Genomic DNA, 16,223 nt, shown 5'->3' with positions numbered 1-16,223 from the left:
ATATATTATATAATGTAATATTAAATAACAGGAGATCAACATTTTTTTACCTATATTGAAAACCATGTGGTCACCAATGACATGTGTATGAAGAATCAAGCCTCCAAGCTTAACTGATCTGCCAAAATATATATCGTTAGGCCATTTAATTCTGAAAGAAAAATAAACAAGATTGAACTATGTAGTGGAATTTCAATAATGAACTGTATTTATTTATTAAATAAACTAAGTTTTTAAAATCTTGTCAGTAAAACATTTAAAAAATAAGATAAACATGTGTTTGTGAACTGTTAATACGCAGTTGATGGATACAGTGGAATTTTCCATATGCAATCCAGGCATAGGTATTAGTGTACACAGCAATAGTTTAGTCACTGTTACAAAATCCATTACAGAACATGGAGTTGTGCGCACGTAGCAAAGTGACTTCTTAGTTCCTGCGATCAATTTTGAAACTGTTGAGTGACAAAAGTCACCCAAGTGCGCCTGACCTAAATGTGTTAGCCAAATATTAATACTCGATTATTTGCTGGAGATGGAAAATATATCAGCAAAATAAAAGATTTTGCAAGCTTTCTCTGTGTACCTGAGATCAATGTCTTCATATCCGGGTAGATCTCTAACAGCCAGCACGGCTGCCACTGTGACGAGGTGCTGCAGTAGGGGGGCCCGGGCCGCGATGCCGCCGTCTGTCATGGAGCCGTGCAGCTGCAGCGAGAACATCAAGCAGCCTGGGGGGCTCAGCCACGTGGTGCCCCCACGGCCTACACCCTACCCACAAACTATTCATTATTATCGGAACATATATTATTGTAGGCACTCTTTAACCCTAGGAATGCATTGTATACAACTAATTATAGTGCTCAAAAGCTCGGCTCTCCTTAAAAAGACTCCACACAGCATCATCAAAATGACAAAGGCCCTGGGAGAAACTACGGAACCTCCTGTGGGAAGTAAACCACTCAGGCTAATTTTTTCGCTTTTGGGAGCAACCTATATTATGGTCTCGTAGATATCGTTGTCTCCCTTACTTGTCTTGGTGAGAAATAAGATATAAACGGTGTTAGAAAGAGAAAACACCATGCTTGATATTCAAATCTAGAAGTTAACCACAGAAAAATTAAAATGTACACCTCTATAAAATCAACGGTGGTAGAGTTTAAGAAAAATTTGTGAATTTTTTATTAATCATTTTTATATGAAATGACAGAAAAATGAGGTGACAGTAAAATTCATAATACATTGATGTAATAAAATGTGTGTTTTTTTTCATCTTTTTTTTGTTATCAGTATTTTTAGTTCTGCGTTTATATGAAAAACGCAAGGTGAGCCATTTTTTAAACTTTTTATGTTTGCATTCAAAATTAGAATCCATCAAAAATAATATGTTTATTTCTATTTATTAAAATATGAAAACGTATATCATCAACTTTCAAAAACAGTGTTTAGTTTTCAGATACATTTTGAAATATTCCATTTATTTGTATTTTATCTCAAAGCGAAAATACACGCAAGATGTCAGAGGAGTTAATATTGAAATTTCAAACAAAGACGGCGTGATCTTAAAACAAGAGTATAGAAAAATATTTGCAAACCTTTGTTTGCCGGTCAGCGATGATAACCAAGCCATGAGCTCTTGCCTGCTCATTCATAATTTCCTGGGTACTTGACACAATCTCCGTGTAAATTACTAGTCTTCCCAAGTCTTTTGTTCGCAGTTCCTAAAAAAAAATCATTTAAATGGGGTCAGCATTGCCAAAAAGCATTAGTTGTGCATTTATATAATACATAACGTGAACTCACTTCAAAATATGTTAATGTGTTAAAATTGTCTGGACAGGCGTGAAGTAAGAGAGGTAAGAGTGTAGCGGATGCAGCGGGAACTTTCTCTTTAGGTTGGATAAGCTGCAAACGTCCCACCGCCACTGACTTCGCAGCCTCCAGTTTACGCTGGAAATAATTATCACATATTTCCAATACCGCTTCAAACAACAACTTAAATAATATGTACACATATTATATGTCAGTAATATACACCTAAGATATAAGATATATCTCATGTTGAATAAAATCTTTTTAAACAGACGAATCAATAATCACCAATAAAACATCTATAAACTAGCAAAAACATAGCTAAATGATCAATAATTGAAATATAAATGATTTGCCAACTTTTTGTTTAATGCATTCCCGATGTGTTACAAATGCTAGGCAGAAGGAATCTATTAAAAAAACGTGCACTAGATTTTTACATAAAAAATAGCATTATCAAACATACTAATTTCGGTTGTCGGTGCATCAGTGCATGTGTGAAGTGAAATATTCCTACGAAATGCGTAAAATTATTATGCACGTTCAACTCTCAACTTTCAAAATTGGAACTGACTGTGGGAACCAAGCGATAAATAATAATAATAATAATAGTAAAAATACCAAAATTATTTTATTTTAAGAATAATAATTCTACATAAATTTTTGACAGTTAAGTTGTGTTCACCCGAAAGGTAAATTTCTGTATCTCTGATTTGTGAAAAAATAAAAATAAATATTTGTTGATAGACATTGATCCCGGGGCAAATATTTTTAATACTTTCACCTTAACAAATCCTATAATTATAATATTCTGTGATATTTCACGGGTCTGCGCTAGTAGCGTATAAAATGGAAATAATTAGTGCTGTATCATAAAAAGTGTATAAAAATTGTAAAGATAGCAAAAACGATAAAGCTTAGACAAAATGTGATTGTGAAGAAATAAATAAAATAATCCTTCAAGCATTATAAATACTGATAAAATATCATTATAAAGCATAGAACACGTCTTAAATAAATTAAATATGAAACGTTTGGCATCCAACAACTTGTTTATTCGTAAATTTTTGACAAGCACAAAAAATAGTAATTTTTGTCAAAGATAGTATCCCATCTTGTTTCAGTTATGATCGGATAAAGCAGGTGCCGGCTAATATGTTCACTGAAATATACAGCCTTTCAATAATGTGTTCTCTGAAATATACAGCCTTTCAATAATGTGTTCTCTGAAATATACAGCCTTTCAATAATGTGTTCTCTGAAATATACAGCCTTTCAATAATGTGTTCTCTGAAATATACAGCCTTTCAATAATGTTTTACCCAAATATACAGCTTTTCTATAACATGAACATTACATTACATTTTCTGACTCGTGATTTTACATTGCATGCAATGTAAAATCACGAGTCAGAAGTCCCAGACAAAAAGATTCGTACCTAATTTGTACATACATAATAGGTCTAGTTCTTAAATAATTGTTTGCCAGCATAAATATAATATCTGCTTCCAATAAATTAATATCACAACCTTTTGCTTAGCGCTATGTTTTTTTTATTACCTTTTTGCCCTTTTATTACCTAGTTTTTTTCGTCACTTTTCATGACTTTTCAAAAGTGCTCTGATGTGTCACTGTTCTGATTTATCCGTTATCGGCCTTTACTACTGATGGGATTCTGAGAATATTGTGGGGAAACCAAAAAATTGAGAAACCTTGTGACTTGAATCAGCCATATTTGTAACACGCAAATTTATCTGATCCAGGAGCAACAGACCTGGTTCGGCAGAAGAGCTACATTTTATTTATAGATAGTAACAATAATAACACTGTGCAGAATAATAGATTTTAACCTTCAAAGAATACTGCGTACACAATGTATTCATTATATAATGTAAGCACATACTTTTTTAACTCGAGTTTCACTAAATGCTTAACTAAAGCTTTTGCAGTAGTAAAAGCATACAAATTAATCGGCACCTACTGAACCTACACACAAAATGAAATTTTCTAGGTCTCTGAGACTTCAAAACATAATCTAAAGAACATACTTTAGATTTCTAATACATTACAAATTGACAATTGCCATAAATTGAATATAATCCCGGTATTATAATGCAGGTATATTCATTATTTTTTGCGTTCAAAACTTTGTTTCTCATTGCGTAGTAGATTCTGAAAAAAAACAATGTTCAGAAAAGCACACTCAGCGAGACATTAAATTTGATCAAACAAGCACCACATCAAACAGCCGGGAACGAAACTGCTAAGTATTATGTATATCCAATGGAAACAAAATAAAAACAGGAAGCGGGATGCTGATGAATGTTGGTTCAGAGAAAGGATAAGTCCACCTGATAATCTGATAAAGGGAGACATCTTACCGCGCACGGGAGTCACGCGGGGAAGCGGCCGGAGAGGAAGCGTCTCTTCCGCCATTCCCAATCGTCGTCCTTTTATCCCAAATTAGTCATTTCATTACTTATGAATCGTGAAATAGTATATCGTCGGTTTACTGCCAGAAGTCATTAAGTGACAAAGCTGAGTTAGAAGTCACAATTTACCTATTTTACATTAAATATCGTCATTATGTCAAATAAAACATTGTTTATAGCTAATTTAAGCAACTTGTTAGTCACTAAGGACGGGTTGTTTCGGAGAATTTGAACAATTCTTCAAATTTCAAAGTCAATTTTCAAGTTCTGTGGAAGATTTTTCCAAGTTCTATTATTTCAGTTCTGTCAAGCAACCAGTCTACAATGATATAATAACATAACTTAAATAGGACTTTCACAGAACCCGGTAATGAACGTTGAAATTTGACGAATTGTTCAAATTCTCCGAAACAACCCGTCCTAAGTGTGTATGATAATAATAATTGTTAAGGTTAAATGTAACATGCGTTCATAGATGGCATTAATTTAATTATTTTATTACATAAAATAAACTTCTGCAAGCTATGCTTTACAATATTAAGACAAATTATTTGTTTGCAACCATTATTATTAATTTGCTATATGAATATGAATGAATACATAGGTTTTTTTGCCTGTATAAACAACTCAATTCTTTCAAGAAAGGCTTACAAATATAACATTGGATTGAATCATCGATAGAATATTGTATTTATTAATTAGTTTTTAAAAGGGCAACACTATATATTTTTAATCATATGGCATATGTAATGGCATAAACAAATAATTTATCTTAATATTTTATATGTAATGGCACAAACAAATAATTTATCTTAATATTTTATATGTAATGGCACAAACAAATAATTTATCTTAATATTTTATATGTAATGGCACAAACAAATAATTTATCTTAATATTTTAAAGCATAAATTGCGAAAGCATTTTTTAACAATATAATTAAATTATGGCCATCTATGAACATGAACGAACGTCACATTTAACTTTAATACAAAATTACCAAATATTTTAATGACTTTTGAAAGTGAGATATTGTGCACATAAAATATGCCAAAAAATTGTACATAAAAACATTTCGGTGAATTCTTGCGAGACAAAAAATATGTATTACCAGTCACTGTGACAGATTTTGCAAAAAGTCACTGTCTGAGTTTTTTTCTTCTTCTATTAACATGAATAAAATAATAAATTTAAATTCTCACATAAAAGCAGTTTAAATGTAAAAATAGATTTTTAAAAAATCGACTTTGTTATTATATTAACTTGATTAAAGTTAGCTGAAAATTTTGAAGAATTTTGTTAGTTAATGACTTCTGGCAGTACGCCGATATTATTGAGTTATTTATGAATTATGAATGTATTTCAAGATGATTTACAACTAGAATTGTCCTTGAGAATAAAACTAAGATGAAAATAAATTGATTGAAAGTAAATTTGTAGTTAGTCGATCTTGAGTCAGTTTAATTGTTTAAATGAGGTTATTTAAAAATGAATTAAAGTTATGCGTGATGCTTATAGGTGAATAATTAAGATGGAGATGATTTTATTTATTTAAAATCAGTTCAAATTTCATATGTGAAAGCCTAAAAATGATAAATTTTCAATGTAATGTGAACCAGGGAAAAATACACAACTAGGCCAAACTGGGAAACACATACATAAAGTGGCCCATAAACTTTCATTCCTAAGTGAATGCATCAATAACTCATTTCTGTTAAGAGTGGTTATTAAGTGGTGCAAACCAATTTTTAAGTATGAATAACGTAGACTCGATTCAATCAATTTAATTTTAATAACATTTAGAGAAGATTCATGGGTGCTAATAAAACAAGAAATAAATTAGTCCCAGCGAGAGGTTGTACGTGACATTGTGTTAGTAGATACTGTCCATTTCATTTTAATACAAGATGTGTGTGGAGGAAGAGGACGATCAATGACGTACGTACAAGTTCTCATTGGGACTAGTGTAGAGCTGAACGAGTTTGGAATGAAGATCTATGAGCCGCTTGTTATTTGGATTTGGGTGCATGTAATTAAATATAAGGCAGGAATTGAATGCTGTTTGAATAGATGCTTGTGAATTCAGAGTTTGTTTATGTTTTGTAGAAAGGTAAATTAAATTTGTTACATAATATTTAAATAGGTTATTTGATATTGTTTCATGCACATGTACACATTACGTAATAATAATTTGAGGTAGCTATTTTTTTTAGGTTTACATGGGTTTAATCTAAATCTACATCTATCCAACACATTACACTACACTTCTTACTACTGATTCATGGGTGAAGTTAATTTTACAGCCATAAATTAATAGAATTAACACAAATTTCAAACCATAATTTAATCTACAACTTTAACCCTAAGGGGCCGGAGCCCTGCATTTGCAGTGCTAAAGAATCTTGCACATGCACGGTACGCAGCACTGCATTTGCAGCATTTTGCCTTCGGACATTACCTGTATTGGGTTAGTTGCAGACAATAACAAAATACCACTTTATGAAGTATGGTTTTTAATTTTTTTTTATTGTTGTACGACAGACTATTATGTAATCCATTTACATCCACTGTTTCAGAAATTACATTCAACAGCGCCATTCTTTGTGTCAGTAAGTCATAGCAATGACTACAGCTGAAGTTTTCGGGCACGTATAAGCCACAGCAATCCAAGAGGAATGGGCTATCAATAGAATAATGAATTATATTAAAACTAAGTATTGCAAGATTTGCATAACGTCTAGTCTGTAGGCTAAATCTATTTTTTGCTTCAAGTAAGTCTATATGGTGCATGAACCTCAGATAAGTTCCATGCGTCTGCATATTGACATACCTGAGGAATTTTTCTTCATTTGTTCGAGCATATTTACATATTTAGTTTGGTGCAGAATTAAAACAAAACTAGCACATAACTTCTACATATATATATTGCCAGTTTTGGGTTTAACAAAAAAAAAATATTTGTTGAAGTTTCTTGCCGGCCCCTTATGGGTTAAACTTTGAATCAAGATGAAAACGTTTGTTAGTTTCCTCTTGAAATGTGATATTATATCACACTCTTTTGACATCAAACTGCAGTAAAAAGCATGAAATTTAACAACATATGATTAGTTAGTATGTGAAAGTTTTAAGGATGAAATTCTACATTAACATTCATTATAAAGTGAACAAATACCTATTGGGATTCCTCAAGGTGCAAACACAAACATTAAAACTTAGAACCGTTAATTAATCAAATTATTAAAGTTCATCAAAACCAATTGGGCAATCAGTAGCAGGCTTGCCCTGCCATTTAATTTATCAAAACAAAACAATAAATAAATAAAATAAACAATTCACTACATAGACAAACAAATAGGAGTGAAAAACTAAAATCTCTAATCCAACATTATCATTCAAAATCAAAACATAGTTTGTTTAACTGGAGTCATGTATGGTTATTTTTTTAAATGATTAATTTTTAAATTATCTGTTGGTAAACATATGATAAAATGGCATGACGAGGTTGATGGTCAAAAATATTTAAGTAAAAAATGTTATTGTTTTTTTTTTCCATTTACAAGTGTTTTGTTTATAATAACAATTTTGTTGATAGTGAAAATTTAAGTAAATATTTAAAAAGCTTTTATTTTCTATGACAAAAAGATTATAAAATTTTTCATTTGCATCAACAATCAAAACACAAAAAATAAATATGAAAAACATTCACCTTTAACCTTTAAAAAGTCATGATGGTAAACAAAACGTAGGTTCTTTTGGGGTTACTGAGTTACCCCACGCGTTTACAGAAATTAAAATCATTTTATTTTGGCTTCTTTGGGAGAATAGTAATCAAAGACATGAAAGAATGGAGGTGTTTGGTTACAAAACTAGACAAATTATTATAATGCAATTGTTTAAGGTGTTATTGAATATCATACACAAGATTGGTGATGAGCACATAACACCTTCATTATTAAAAAAAAAACAGTTTTGGAAAATTGTAACACATTCATATGTTAACTCCGAATATGGCCTCCGTGCTCGAGGGTTAAGGCTCTCGACTGTCAAGCCGGAGGTTGCGGGTTTAAATCCCGGCTAGCGCAAGTAAATTTTATTTGATTAATTTCACAAATTACTCATTTAAAATAATAAAAAGTATATGTGCAGCATGAAGATACTGTCGGTATCGCCATGGTAATTACTATTCACCATGTATCAGCTTAAATAGTGAATTTATACAATTGGTATTTTTGGTATTTCTACAAAACCTGTTCAAACAGCCATGTAATGATGAACATGCGTGGGGTATTGCAGTGACTCCTCAGGGTAACTAAAGTTTTATTTTGCATTTTGGCGTGTAGAAGGTTAACGTCAAACCAATTACTTATACAAAAATATCATGTTGCATATTATACGTCATAATTTGAGTAAAAACAAAAAAAAATGTATTTTAATGGTAAATTAATAGATTTGTAAAGCAAAACAATGATATCATCAAATAAAATAATTAAATTGATTGTAACTAACAAGTATAATAAATGTGGAGTTATATTATACCTCGTAGATGCCGAGGAAGTAGGCGGGTGTGTACAGTGGCTCAGTGGCGACAGCGGCTGCTAGGGGGGAGGGAGCGGTGGACAGCCCCAGGGCGGACAGCAGCTTCTTGAGCACCCCCACGCGGGCACTTTCCGCCGAGCCCCCATCTGTGCCAAGATACTCCCGGGCGTCGAGTTCTAGATGGACCTGCAACAAGGAGTTTAACGAATTGTTAAAAAGCGATGAATTCTAACTTCTAATTAGGATTTTAATTAATAAATACATGTGTTTTTCACATAAACCTTTTCTTAACCACTCGGAACATTAGAACGTCAAAAGACGTAAATATGATAATAGCGGTCAAGACATTAGTACGTCTTTTCACGTAAACACGCGAGATTTTACAAAAATCGATTTATTTCCATCACTAGTTTACGGATTGCCATGATTTAAAAAACAGAGTATCGATAATGAATAACGCTACGCGTCTGCATTCAAGAATATCTATGGAATGTAGAGGTGCATTATCTGAGTCGATTGAATCTGTCATCTTGTTCGTTCATAATTTGTTGCGTTTCTAAATAATTTATTAAAAATATTTTAGTTTGGACGGTTAATATTTTGAGGTGACTAATAGTTTTTAATTATATTTCTTCAATATATAAAGTGTTATTTCTTTATGATACTCAGAAAAAAGTACATTTTTCACAGCTTTGAAATAATGGTCAGCGATTTTTACATATTTTTGACGTTTTCAGAAAATGTATATTTAGAAACGCAAATATTTACGTATAACAAAACAATACGATAGTGAATTTCATAATCTTTCCAAAACATTTTTTAGAATGAGGCTACGTTTCCCAAAACGTGAGTTATGAAGCTTTTAACAAAACTCGTGAATAACACAAAAATTTTCGCGTTTTGACAGTTCGCAAAGGAACACAAAGTAAATAAAAGTCCTTTTCTGAGAGGTTAAACAAAGAAATTTTCGACAAAACTTTTTTATTCATGTGGGTTGATTATAATTGTCTTTGAGAAAATAATGAATGAACACACAGCACTCCCACAGATGTATTGATTCCGAACAGCATATTTTAAACCAGTATATTGACTTAAAAAAATAAAATTCCAGTGAAAATGTAAATATCCATTTTTTTTAAAATAGGTATGTACATAGTAAAAAGAACACTCTGTAACTTTTCAATAACTGTAAAAACTTTTTGAACACATTTTCAAATTTGATGTTGTATACGGTTGCTGTCCCTTTCTCGCTAATAACAAGTTTATAAATAATACTTATTTATTTATGCTGGGTTTCTTCAGTAAGTGGTAAGGTTCTCATATAAGTGAGAACAATCCTTTTTTTTTTTTTTAATAAAATAAACACTTTGTATTTAACAAAGCGTTTGTTTTATTTTAAAAAATATAATGTCTAACCACAAAGTAACTGCTTCTTATGAAAAAAAGAGAACCATCCAGTTACAAAAAGTCTTTAGTTAAAACACAAATTTGTAAAATTACAAAAACCTACTCAGTCAAAGGATACATAATATCTACATAAAAATAGCCTAATAAATTGTTGATAAACCAATTGTAATTTAAACTGTTATTTTTCTAACATTTTTATACTCATCTAAACCATATTTTGTAACTTTATATGTTTAATCATATAACTGCAAATTTTTTATTCATCAATACACACAATCGTAAGACGCTAGTGTTTTTTGCCTTAACTCTAATTGGTCGACCAATAAAATGGAATAGAATAGAAAGCATATTAGGGTATTTTTTCATCCACTTGATTTTTATGGGTGGATAATGAGGATGAACACATTCCTAAACCCAGAGGAGAATCTTGTTCATTCTTTAATATAAATTGGGGTAGTGAAAGTGTATATGGTTAAACTATAACATACTTGAGAAAACACAGCAGTGCCTCCTGTGCGATCATCCTTGGCCTGCAGCAAGGAAGGAGTGTGCCAGGTCTGCTCAGCAGCCAGGACTTCTACACGGAGCACATGGCCGTTGTGGCCTTTATACTCTGTTGGACTGGAATTAAACAAATTAAAAGAAAAACATTAATAATATTAATAAAATTTATATAGCGCAGTTTAGTGTCATTTCACTTCAAGTCCGCTTTACTATAACAAACTTAAAAACGGTAATTTAGTGTTAGTGGTTATGTTTTTAAAATTATTTCTACAGTGCACCTTACCCAATACAGATCTAATAATATAACACTAAATGTACAGTTTATACAAAGTGATGAAAAAACAAAGAATAACAATGATAGAAGGAAAGGACAAAACAAGAACATTAAAACTAAAACAGGAGGCAATTTGTGCTCAGAAATTAGAATCTTCTGAGTAGACATTAAAAAAAGGTACAATAAGGAGGCAACCGAAACCAAACAATTACCGGAAGTTTACGAATATGGCTTATTATAAAATATTGAAAGGAAGTATTAAATAATTTTGTTTTTAAAGACCGTTTGAATTCGGCCAAATTCTGGAGATTAGTAAGAGCTGAATGAAGTTTATTCCAAATGAGTGGGCCAGTTACACGAAAAGAGCGATCATAGTAAATTAAACCTTCTTCTGTCCACAGGGAGGTGTAACCTACACTATTAGCTTAAATAATGAAATTATTTGTATGCCTACAAAATCCATAAAAATAATTTGTAAAAAATGTGGAGTATCTCAGTGACCCCTCATGGTAACATAAGTATTGTTTTGCATCTTGGAATGTCGAAGGTTAAAGTAGGGCTGTGAATAAGAAGAAATATTAATAATTAATAGGATAAATTGATAACTTGGAGTGAAATAATCAGTGTTGGTTTGAAATGCATAGAATGAAAGGAAGTAAATAAAGAATATGTAATTACTGTGCGGTAGGAGCAGCGGAAAATTGTCTTCGTGCTGGAGAAGCTTGGTAGCAAAACACATGGTGTAGCAGCTTCACTGAACTCCACTTGTCATAGGTGAAGCTGGCAAGCTCTCTCTCCCGCACCTGAAATACACAATCAGCTTTATTCATCTTCCCTTAACGGTGGAGGAAATCTCTCAATGTTTAGCCTCTCTTTTGGTAGCTGAAGGCCCTTCTTCCACAGGGGTATGCAAGTACCTGATACTTTGATTCAATTATCTTGGCAACTAGCGCAATACATCTGTACAGAGTATCGTACTCAGGCACACATTTTGTAAACTTATCAGCGACACCAGTCTCCCGTGATCAGAAGGAGGAGGTTGTTTACACTCACATCGTTGATACTTTAAACATCACTTGCAACAGACATTCTGTAACAATGGATGTGCTTTAGATCAGTGCTAGGAACAGTCAACAAAGAATGGCAGCAACTGTTTAGTTGTAAGGGAGGCTATGTAAACATTTCGAGAATTCAACAATGATTGGTGGCGACACAGGTCTCGCGATTTCAGTAGCGACTGTGAGCGACAAGTTATTTGCAATGTGAATATTGGATACATGCGCATATTTGTGGAAGAATGTATGTATGATGCAAACAATAATTAGATCTGGCTCATGCGATGTAGTGTTTAACATCAATAATTATTTCATAATTACACTTTTGGTTGCTTTAAGTTGATGCACTTTATCAGAACTCTTTTATACTATGTACATTGTTAACATTGTTTGTAAGCTTCCTAACACAGTTAAATATGAATTCATAAAGACTGTTTACAATGTTAATAAATAAATATAATAGAAAAAATAGGTTCTTACCTCGGCAGTATGGTAATACGGCAGTACAGTGAGCAGGAGATCGGAACACAATGAGAGGACCCGGGCCCCTCCCAGCAAGGATTGAAGGAGGATAGCTGAAGCCCGAGGAGGCAGAGCACCCCCCACCACTAGGAGTGAAGCTCCCATGGGCCCCACTGTCTCCAGGGAGCTCTCGTCTCCCGTGCAATATACTGCATACCTGAAATTTACCAATTATTATTTCTTGAGAAAAATTGAGAGAACTCGATATTTCGAAAACACATTCGTATTGTATTTATTCTTACACTCAGCATAAAACAAACACAAACAAAAGTTTTAAATATATACATATGTAAATAATTTGGTAGACACTGTAATGTATGTATAGAAATAAACTAAAAAAAGTTAAACCGATTGTTACGATACCGGTGGAAATATAAATTATTCATTTTGGCTATTTGTATGATTTTATTAATAGTACATGACCCATGACCTTTTTGTACTTGCATGTACCTCTTTTTTTAATATGTAATCTTCTCCATGATATATTGGTGTATAAAAAAAAAGAAAACACGAAAAAAATAATTAAATAATAAATTGAATTTACCTGTCTGGATCCAAAACGTTTCTCAGTGTTCTGGCAATATTTTCCCTGGTCACAGCACTGTCAGAGTAAACTAGGATATTCGGTGGCCTAATTATTGGCAAACTGGGGCACGAACCACCGCCTTTATTAGACTTCTCCCCGATTGCAATTGGATCGTCTAGTATGGAAGTCTTGGAGCTGCTTCTCTTCCCCAAAGACTTGGTGACTGTCTTCTTATGAGAAACCGTGGTTTTGGAATTGCTGCACAGAGTTACTGTCTTTGGTTGTTGAGGTTTCTCAGGAGCTGACTTGTTGCTGAGTTCTAGTTTAAGATCAGATTTTTTTGGGATGATGGGAAGTTTCGTAATAGTGTCGCCGTTGTCACTACTTCCATTTTCACTCCCTGCAGCACTAAGTTTAGGTATTACTTTCTCTACTTCAATTTCTTTCTTACGCTTTATTAACTCTGGTTTACTAGCTTTCATTTTATCTAGGTCAGCGTGAGTTCCATTAGATTCAGTAACGTCAGCTTTTTTTGAAATCGCTTTTTCTTTTGTAGGAATGATTTTGGTTTGTGCCGCTGGGGGCGGAATGGAAGTGTTTTCTGAAATTGACGGCAGGACTTTGCAGATCTTTTCTAGTGTTGCCAGATATTTAGATCTGTGCCTCGGGGAGCCATGGATGGTGGCTCGTGACACGGCAATTGTTTCTTTATCCGAGAGAGAGATCGGAGTGCCTTCAAATTTGACAGCTGAAAATAATAGCATTATCATCAATTCCCACACAAGATAAAATGTATTGGAACATGTTTGAAGAATTCGGTCTAGGCAGTAAGGTCTGATCCTATTGGTATTGGACATCCAAATATTTCATGAGGAATGTTCCAGTTTTAACATACATAATATACAGGTAAAGTGTATATGGTATAGCTTATAATAAGTGAATTATTGCCAAGTATAAGTTTAGTGATGGTAGGTTTGGTTACTTTGCAATCTTGCCAGTGGTCCCTGATTATTGAGGAATGAAGCTGCAAGAGAGGACAATCTCTCCATGTCTCCCCTCAGTGCCAGGGCCAGTTGGGATCCCCCCACTCTCCAGGCAACAATACGCCACGCTTCACTTTCCTATAAAAGGTTACAATTTACATCAATTTTTAAATTTCAAAAGAAATCACTTCATAAGTTCTAATAAATTGAAAGCAAAAGTTGCACCTCCTAATTATGAATCCAAAATTTGATTTACAAGTAAAATAAAATGTCTAGTATTTCCGTATAAGCAAAATAATGCTGTTTTCAATCCTTTGACTCTAATGCAGTTTCCTAAGCAAGTTTTTAATTGTTTTTAGTAGAAAATATGTGTGCAGGTGTGTAATTAAAATTAAGTTTTCTTGGTGTTTGGACATCATAACATATTACTGTATGATTAAGGTAGGCGACACATTACACTATATGCATCATGGCTTAGCGTATTTCAGTATATCGCTCGCCGTACACTACCAATGTGAATGTATGGCTAGTGATATGCTGAAATAGACCAAGCCACGCAAATATAGCATGCGTATAGCGTGCTATATTTGTTAAATATCCCATGCTTAAAGGTAAGATTTTATATTTTTGTTGTTTCACAATTTACTCATTTTAAAATAATATGTAGTATATTTGCGGAACGTTCCAGAGTGGAAGATACTCTCAGTATCGCACAGGTGTAAGAACACCATTCGTAATTGAAACGTTTCTTGAAATGGCATTGGCCGTGTTTCATCCAGATTTTAATAGCCAGGCACTTCTCCACCTTTTTGTTCCCCATCTCCTTCCCCTCCCCCTACCTTCAGCATCACAACATACCCATATTGGGGATACTAGTCTCACTGGCTCCAGACGGTTGGGAGCAGTTGGGACTCTTACGCGATTTCTCATAAAAAAATAAATAAAACAGGGTAATGAACAGAAAATTTTTAATAAATTAAAAATTAACTTACCGGCAAGATATTAATTTCATCCGTGTCTTCCCAATTAAGATCGCACTCCAGCAAGACGCTGACATCATCAGACACCAATCTCCCCTTAGAGGTTCCAGGCAACACCAGATCCTGGCTGGAAGGTGGGCGGGAGGCATGGGGGTGCACGGGGGCCCTCTCCAGTAGGGGGAGCAGCGCCAGGCGAGAGGGTGAGGGCGGGGGCGCACGCCACGAGGACAGGAGGAGGGAGCGGGTGGGCCGCAGAGCACAGGCGCAGGCATTGCCCTTTACGGTGAGAACCTCAGAGATGTGAGCGTCTTTTGGGTCGGTGCAGAGACCGGAGCAGGCTCGTGAGCATTCTAAAAAAAGAAACAGGTTTAAAATAATAATTTATTCTTCTCAACAACTATGCAAAATTTTTTGTATTTCTTTGGCATTCACTATGTAACAATTTCTAGACATTTTTTGTTTTTAATGAGTTTTTATTTTTAATGAGTTTTTAAAAACTAAAAATAAAAATAATAAAAACTCATTAAAAACAAACTATGCAAAACTTTATTTTTTCTTCTTCATTGATTTACTCATTTAGTCTGCTTTATTATCTATTACACTAGAACGTACAAATATGTTCAACCAATCTGTCAATTTCATCCGCAACAACACAGGGATATACGTAGAATTGCAGTGTGAATAAATGTTCAACCGTCTTTTTTCATGTATATAATGAATAAAAAATTCCAGTCGATTAATTCTTATATTTAAACTTACTTGACATATCATGCCAAGATCGTAACTGACTAAAATGAAATTATACATGAGACGTTTTCTTCTCATTTTTTTTTAAACTTTAAAGCGAATGTTTACCTTATTGAATGCCATCCACCTTACATTATGAAAATTTTTAAATTTGCATTGCTTTGGAAATAAATAGCAGTTACAGTTTTTTGCCAGGCTATTTAGAAATACATTGGTTAATCTTTGTCTTCTACAATGTTTTGCACTTTTTTTTGTTTAACCCTCTAAATATTAGGAAACCAAATTCATATGATGTTTGGGACCAAATTTGGTCTCCTAATAATTAAAGGGTTAAGTACTTTTTGTATGATATATCTACTCGAGCAATTGGTGTCATATATATTTATACATTTACCATATTATTTAATTAATAGCATTTCTCAAAATATAAATATGGAAGCATATG

The 16,223-nt window shown here is 33.2% G+C and overlaps 1 protein-coding gene across 1 annotated transcript in view; it reads right to left on the bottom strand.

The window, feature by feature from the left end:
• Hcs (holocarboxylase synthetase-like protein) overlaps positions 1-16,223 on the bottom strand; it is a 31,739-nt gene that overhangs the window by 8,715 nt on the left and 6,801 nt on the right. The window contains exons 3-13 of the mRNA XM_089640102.1: positions 15,044-15,381; positions 14,051-14,189; positions 13,087-13,816; positions 12,501-12,699; positions 11,644-11,768; positions 10,676-10,808; positions 8,781-8,966; positions 1,804-1,950; positions 1,596-1,721; positions 587-771; positions 51-151 (exon numbers count right to left, since the gene is read on the bottom strand). Of these exons, the coding sequence (XP_089496228.1) occupies positions 51-151; positions 587-771; positions 1,596-1,721; positions 1,804-1,950; positions 8,781-8,966; positions 10,676-10,808; positions 11,644-11,768; positions 12,501-12,699; positions 13,087-13,816; positions 14,051-14,189; positions 15,044-15,381 (2,409 nt within the window). The remainder of the gene's footprint in view (positions 1-50; positions 152-586; positions 772-1,595; positions 1,722-1,803; positions 1,951-8,780; positions 8,967-10,675; positions 10,809-11,643; positions 11,769-12,500; positions 12,700-13,086; positions 13,817-14,050; positions 14,190-15,043; positions 15,382-16,223) is intronic.

Source organism: Hesperophylax consimilis, chromosome 15, assembly GCF_061612785.1.
Source record: "Hesperophylax consimilis isolate HC1 chromosome 15, BYU_Hcon_1.0, whole genome shotgun sequence".
NCBI lineage: Eukaryota > Metazoa > Arthropoda > Insecta > Trichoptera > Limnephilidae > Hesperophylax > Hesperophylax consimilis.
Note: the sequence above shows the minus strand (reverse complement) of the source record. Positions and strands in the feature narration are given on the sequence as shown.